Here is a 7500-nt window from a genome sequence, read left to right as displayed (position 1 = left end):
AAATGCTAAATACATTGTCATTGTAATTTTAACCATTTTAAATGTTTTAGTTAATTTGTCATCTAGATGTTAATTTTTATGACCATAAGCTCATTGTAGTCAGCTTTACAGGTTATTTAAGAACTACATCAACAATCGACTCTGCCTTTACTAAGGAACCTTTGAAGAACCTTGATTGTGTGATCAATAACTAGGTTCTTAAATAGTTTGTTTATTAACAGCTTAATTCCAAACTTCTTAGTGTCTATTTTAAAGTTTGCAAAATTTGCATAATTCCTATAATTGCTGTTTGCGTAATTCCATATTTCACTATTATCATAATCATGTTTTTTTATTACATAATTCTAAAGCTTATTTTTACTGTAATTCCTAAATTGTTATTATAATTCCAAAGTTCATTGTTAATATAATTCATATTTTATTGTTAGCACGAATGCTAAATACATTGTTATTATAATTTTAGCGAATTTAAATTAACTGTTTTAGTTAATTGGTCATCTAGATGTTCATTTTTAATAATAACCATAAGATCATTGTAGTCAGCTCATGGTTAGCTGTATCCCTAATTCCCCGTCTGAGATCCCGCTTGCTTTAGCGTAGCGATAAGAGAAGATCGTTCGGAGCGCCCTGCCTCTCCCTTCTCCTACAGATCAGAAGATGACCCCACATTGATTTTGGCAGCAGCTGTACTTTGGCACCAACACAGCAGCATCATCGTATTTGTGTGTGTGTGTGTGTGTGTGTGTGTGTGTGTGTGCGTGTGGTTGTGGGTGGAACCCTGACCTATGATTCCACAGTGAAAAGCACATGCTGCTGGTTCTCCAGCTCACTGCAGAGTAATGTGGCCCACTGGTTTGCAGTGTGGAGGGGAGGAGAGGTTTAGGGGGAGCAGGAGGTCACGCCTCGCCTGGTCACTCCAGAGTCGTGGGGTACAGGGGGGTACAGGGCTTGTCACCTGGCTGAGGTGTGAGTGGTGCTGCTTCATAAGGCCTTCTGCAGTCTGTCGAGTCCTGGGAGGGAACATGACGAGGCATTTTTTGCTCACGTTTCTCACACTCGCTCTCTGAAAGCTGGGAGAGCTTCCCTATCAGCCCTCTGACCTTGGAGGTCAGGTTAGTGCTGTGGAGAGAGAAAGTTAGCGAGCGAGCGAGCGAGCGCGAGAGAGAGAGATAAGAAATGTACTGTGAGAGAGTTCTTTTTTAACAGTAGTTTTCAAAATTTTGTTACTTGGACAAAGTAATAAGTACTTAGACATTTTTCCCTAAATTTCATTCTTAGCTTAATTTAACTTCACTATTAGCACAATAAGCACAGCGTAATAATTCTATTGTTAGCGTATTACCAAGTTTTAATATTATCTTTTATATTGTCAGTTTATATATTATCATTTTCTAAACTGGTTGTTAATGCAATTCCTAAAACGATGCTGTTATAAATCCAAATTTCATTGGTAGCATAATTCCAGTGTTCATTGTTAATGTAATAGCTAAATTCATTGTTAGCATAATTCCATATTTGACTAATAGCGTAATTCCTAAACAGACAATATAATGAATATTATTATTAATATAATTCCTAACTACTATGTTTTTGCTTTTATCTAATTTTCATTGTTAGCATAAATCCAAGGTTCATTATTAGCATAATTCACTATTAGGTTATTCCTAAATTGTTAATGCAATTTCTAAAGCAATGCTATTGTAAATCCAAATTTCATTGTTAGCATCATTCCATATTTGAGTATTAGCATAATTCCTAAACTGATATAATGAATATTATCGTTAATATAATTTTTAACTATTATGTTATCTTATATCCAATTTTCATTGTTAGCATAAATCCAAGTTTCTTAAATTGTTAATATAATTCCTAAAACAATGGTACTATAATTCCTCAATTAATTATTAGCATAATTCCTAATTTTGCTATTAGCTTATTCTTCTAATTGGTTTTCAGTGTAATTCAGGAATGCAGTTCATTGTTAATGTAATAGCTATGTAATTATGTAATAATGTAATAGTGTGAACTGGGCAGCTAGTGGGTGATTTATGTTCTGATGGATTCCCCTTTTCTTTCTATTGCTACCAACAGATCTGCCCCTCACTCCACCCACACTGAACCCACTCGATTTCCATGTGAATAAATCATATCATGTGAATTTCATAATATATCACAATTTTATTACAAAAATTAGATCTTTTGTCATCTCTCAGTGGTGCCATGCTTTCAGCATATAACAATACAGTAGAAAAACCCGACCCGAACCAGAGTAAAAGCAGATGACGATGCTTGTTGTTGTTGTTGCTGCAGCATTTTGGTCGTTCATGCTGTTACGATACAGATAACATTCCTATTACAGAGTACACACACCTGCCGGACCTGAACACAGCGCTGTTTAACACGTTTACTTCAACAGAAACGAGGAGTGGCCCGTGAAAAGCAGAGGGATAAAGTGGCCGGATGGGGAAAGCGCATGGAAAAGAGTGTGTGTATGTGTGTGTGTGTGTGTGTGTGTGTGTGTGTGTGTGTGTGTGAGAGAGAGAGAGTGTGTTCGTGCGTGCTGAGTCGACGCTTCAGCCCAAGGCACTCAAGGTTCCTCTAAGTGTGTCGGCCATTCAAAATGTGTCCGTAAACATCTGTAGAACACATTGGCCACCAAACACTGTCCTTCAGATGTTGATCATCAAACACTGTCCTTCAGACGTTTATAAACAAATACTGTCTTGTAGACAAGGTCCCTCAGATGTTTACCATCAAACACTGTCCTTTAGATGTTGATCATCAAACACTGTTATTCAGATATTTACCATCAAACTCTGTCCTTTAGATGTTGATCATCAAACACTGTTCGCCAAATGTTTACCATCAAACACTGTCCTTTGAGATGTTGATTATCAAACACTTTCCTTCAGATGTTGATCATCAAACGCTGTCCTTCAGATGCTGATCATCAAACACTGTTATTCAGATGTTTACCATCAAACACTGTTCTTCAGATGTTAACCATCAAACACTGTCCTTCAGATGTTTATAAACAAATACTGTCTTGTAGACAAGGTCCCTCAGATGTTGATCATCAAACACTGTCCTTCAGATGTTGATTATCAAACACTTTCCTTCAGATGCTGATTATCAAACACTGTTCTTCAAACGTTCACCATCAAACACCATCCTTCAGATGTTGATCATCAAACAGTCTTTCAGATGTTGATCATCAAACCCTTCCCTTCAGATGCTGATTATCAAACACTGTTCGTCAGATGTTGACAGTCAAAAAGTGTCCCTCAGATGTTCACCATCAAGCGCATCTGATCTTCAGAAGTTGACCATAAAGCAGTGTTCTTCAGATGTTGACCGTCAAACACTTTCCTTCACATGTTGACCATCAAACACTGTCCTTCAGACACTGACTGTCCAACACGGGCTGTCAGACACTGATTAGACTGTCCTGAGTTTAGTCCAGTTCTTGCCATCACAGTACAAGTCAGAGCAGGAATCCGACGTGATCCCATTTCTAGCTTCCTCAAGCCAAAACTGGCTCTGACTCTGCAGACCAATCAAAAGTCCACTTTTCGGACGCGCAAAAGAACCGAGAGGCAAAAAAACAAAGAAAATGGACAGCAGTGGAACGGCAAGGAAGGATCAAACGGAAAATCTCAGTTTCAGTTTTTAGAATAAAAAAGCAACCAACAGCAACACTTTAGCAACTGTCTCACTGCGCTTTCCAACAACGGACGATGACGATGAGTTCTTCTTCTTTTTGCACATAAATATTTAAGTACTGATAGAAATCCTTGCTTAACTCTTATTCAGTTTAGTAAAGGACTGTTCTCTTTTGTGCTCGTTTTAATCAACATCAAAATGAAGACAAGAAAGACGAAAGCAAGAAAGGAAACGAGGATTTGGGTCTCAGATCAGCTTTGTTGTTTTTTTTTCTTCTGTTTTTGTTGGGGGTTTTTTTTAGGGTGCAGTTCAGTTGGGCTGACGGCAAGGTTCGAAAGTCCACTTGGTGGCGCCGCCGAAAACATCGATGTTGCCCTCGGACCAGGACAGCACGTTACCGGACGGTGCTCTGCTGTTACAGGTGGCCAGGCTGTAGATCTCTGAGGATGACAGCTTCTTGTCCCAGATGTTGAAATTGGCCAGCTCTCCTACGAACGCCTGCGTGGCGTCAAAGCCTCCACCCAGCGTGTCCTAACGGGAGAGAGGACATGTCAAGAAATGAAGGGACACTCTGAGCAGACTAGGAAACGCCCCCTTCTGGTGATGTATGGGCTGTTTTTCTTGCTAGCTGGCAAATAGACCTCTGCGGTTGCCGTCACACCCATATAAGGACATCTAAAGCCCAGTCCACAGGTGTCCAGGTATTGTTACAATTGGAGATAGCCCTGTAGGGGGCGATAGTATCTCATAAGGACACGGGACAAGTTTTCAAAAATCTCCACCTTGGAGATTTTGACCAAAACAGTGAGGTCAAAGACACAGGCAAAAATATACAGACACATGTGGATGAGGCCTAATGCTGCATTCACACGCTAATGGAATTTCGGTAAATACGAGTTTGCGAAGTGAGGATCACGCTCACTGTGAGCTGAGGCAAGGGTGGGAAACTCGAGAAATTTAGGCTGCAGTTCTGGGTGGCTTCAGGTGATAAAACTTGAAGCCAGACCTACCCTTGCTGAGCCAAGCATGAGCTGAAAAAGAAGGAGGAGCTATGAAGTCCCGTCACGAGAAGGTGGGGGGGCGAGGGAAGGTGAGGCCTTTTATAGGGCGTGTAATAATGGTGTAATAATAAAGGAGGAGGTCGGGCATTTTATCAAAGTAGGATCGTCCAACAAAGTTTTTCTCTATGACAGACTGAATATTACCGGGGAAAATCCCCTCTATCGCCCCCTGTGGTGAACCTGAATTAAATAAGACTTGCCTCCAAAATTATGTTATCGAAAAACAAAGCGTCTACGGGCCGAAAACAATTTAATTCTAGAAAAAAGTTAATATAAATGGATTTCTTAAACTTTCTTCAAAATCTTCTTAAGAATTTTCTGAATTTTCTTTGTAACTTTTCACTTAAGAAATATTCTAAGAATAACTGGTATTCTCCAAAATAAATATGCTCTGAAAGTTTAAGAGTTTAATGGGTGCCTCTAAAATGGTCAGTTTATAAAGACGAATTACAGGATGAATGTCTGTTTATTCTTAAAACTTCACTTCTAGTTCTTGTTTACTTAAAAAGTTTTAACGCATGATTCGGTTTTTCTTTTATTTTGTTCTTAAGGAAACTCCATAACTCCACTTTAGCTAGATAAATTCAAGACATTCCACATAGTTGAATATCCAAATATAGCTGCCAATCTTTCTGAATATTCCTAGAAATTTTATTTTAAATTATTAAATTATATATTAACGTTTATTTTCACAATTGAATCCAGTGCAATCTGAAAATGTGTTTAAATAAATGCTCAAATTCTTCAGTTTTAAAAAACGTTTTAAGACACATTTATTAAATATTATTTATTATATATAATAAATATGATCTATATAATGTAATTTCTGTTTTTATTTATTGTGTTCTTAGTTTTTACTTGACAAATTTCTATTATGTTCCTTTTTCATTCGAACAACATGAGATGCAAACCATTATAACGTCACGTTTTCAGAACGTTACTGGAACATTAAAAATATTTTGAGGAACGCTTTAGTTCTTGGAGGAAACCGTGGGTTCTTGGAGTGGCCTTGGCGGTTCTTCAGGGCACTACTCATATTTTTTACAGTACAGTTGTGAATATATATTAATGACCTGGTTTACTATGGGAGCTGCTTACCAACAACAGGGCATCCATTTGTTTCTTTTGGTTCTTGTTAAAGTTGCGGACCCCTGGCTATACATCATGGACCCCCGGGGGACCCCACATTGAGGGCTATGGCTTTTATCACCAAAGGTACATTTAGAAATGTGTGCATTTGTACAGTACTGTTCAAAGCAGCTCTGCTTGGCATTTGTATGGTCATGTTATAAGACAAAAGGCTCTTAACTTTAATGTAAGTTCATTATTATTTAATGTAAGTTCATATTTAATTTTGCTGTAATTGTGGAGCTTTTCTATTGGCCTGTTTATTCATTACATGGCAACACAGTGTAGACAGCAGCTTCCCTATTTCTAATGGTTACAAAGAGAGCTATTTATGCGGCACTCCTTGTCTATTGTATTTCCATTATTTCCCATTGTTTCATGTATTTATTTTGTCACTTATATTGATATTTTATTCATGTTATCAGTGTTTAATCTGCTCAGATAGCTTTTACTTCAAATGTTGGCCAACATTCGTCGATTGTTCGTACTTTTAAATGAGCTTCAGAAATAAATTGGGCTTGACTGTGATCACGCCAAACCGGGAATTGCCCCAAAGTGCCAGGTGTTAAAACATCTGGACTGTCTGAAGCATTTGCCTCATTGATCCTCTAGTTGCCAGGGTTGTGTTAAACAATCAGCTCTGATTCTGTTCGTAGAGCAGGCAAACTGCCGTCTGTATTACACACACACACCCACACACACACACACATACTGGATGTTTTTCGAAAGCTTCTAAAAGTCATAGAAGTGAATTGTTTCTTTCAGATTGCTCAAGGCTCAAAGTCTTTACCCTCCTAACGTCAGGAGGTTCGATTACCAGTGATGCCACAGCCATCCGTCAGTGACTGAGAGTCCAGTACAGTACAGTAATGCTTGTTAGACCTTGTATGTCATTGACGGATGGCTGTGGCATCACCGGGACATCACCTACACTGAAAGAAGAAAGATCCTTGATGATTTTTTTGAGGTTCTTCAATTTAAACTTGTGGAGGATGATCTTAAAGGTTCCTCAAAGCACCTCCACAAAGGTTCCTCCACAAAAAGAACCTCCAAAAGTTCCTCAAGGATCTTCCATTGTTGTGGTGATGAGCCTGATGGAACACGACTGTTGCTCACCTGCTCCTGGCCCAGCACCAGCACTCCATGGGGTTTAATGGGATGGTATGGAGCCAGGTTTTCTCCGCTCCCGCGCAGAACGCCGTCCTGAAAGGCCTCCCAGACTCCGTCCCTCGTGGTCCACGTGATACACATGTGATGCCATTTTCCGTCGTTGATGAGGAAAGGGAGTTTGGCCACCTGCAGAGATTCAGAAGAGTCGGTTAACCCTTTACACTCTAATGGTGGGAGGGCATTAGTAAGGTTAGGCTTCGTTATAGATCCCCCAGAGGTATGGGCTGGAGCTCCAGTACTCTCTCGCCCAGTACTGCAGGGCTTCATACCCCTCTATCTACCAGATGTCATTGGACATGGGGACTTTAGACTTGTAATTGGCTGCTCCAGAGCTTCCTGTTGAATTGGCAATGCTTTTCTATGGTGATTAAACAGGCCTACATGTGTCTAGGTCTAGGTCTAGACTCAGGTTTTGGATGTTACGTGTAGAAACACTGCTGGCACTGTAATTCAGTCGAGCCTGGGAGCTCTGATTCTG

The 7500-nt window shown here is 39.5% G+C and overlaps 1 protein-coding gene across 2 annotated transcripts in view; it reads right to left on the bottom strand.

Moving 5' to 3' along the window:
• Nucleotides 1-2158: 2158 nt before the first annotated feature.
• The window catches only part of LOC140559768 (neuronal pentraxin-1-like), a 9170-nt gene continuing 3828 nt past the window's right edge, over nucleotides 2159-7500 (bottom strand). For both annotated transcript variants that reach the window (XM_072683378.1, XM_072683379.1), the window contains exons 4-5: nucleotides 6969-7148; nucleotides 2159-4194 (exon numbers count right to left, since the gene is read on the bottom strand). In XM_072683378.1, coding sequence (XP_072539479.1) covers nucleotides 3973-4194; nucleotides 6969-7148 — 402 coding nt within the window. In that variant the 3' untranslated portion in view covers nucleotides 2159-3972. The remainder of the gene's footprint in view (nucleotides 4195-6968; nucleotides 7149-7500) is intronic.

This window comes from Salminus brasiliensis, chromosome 7, assembly GCF_030463535.1.
Source record: "Salminus brasiliensis chromosome 7, fSalBra1.hap2, whole genome shotgun sequence".
Lineage (NCBI taxonomy): Eukaryota > Metazoa > Chordata > Actinopteri > Characiformes > Bryconidae > Salminus > Salminus brasiliensis.
This window is presented reverse-complemented; position numbering and strand designations above follow the sequence as displayed.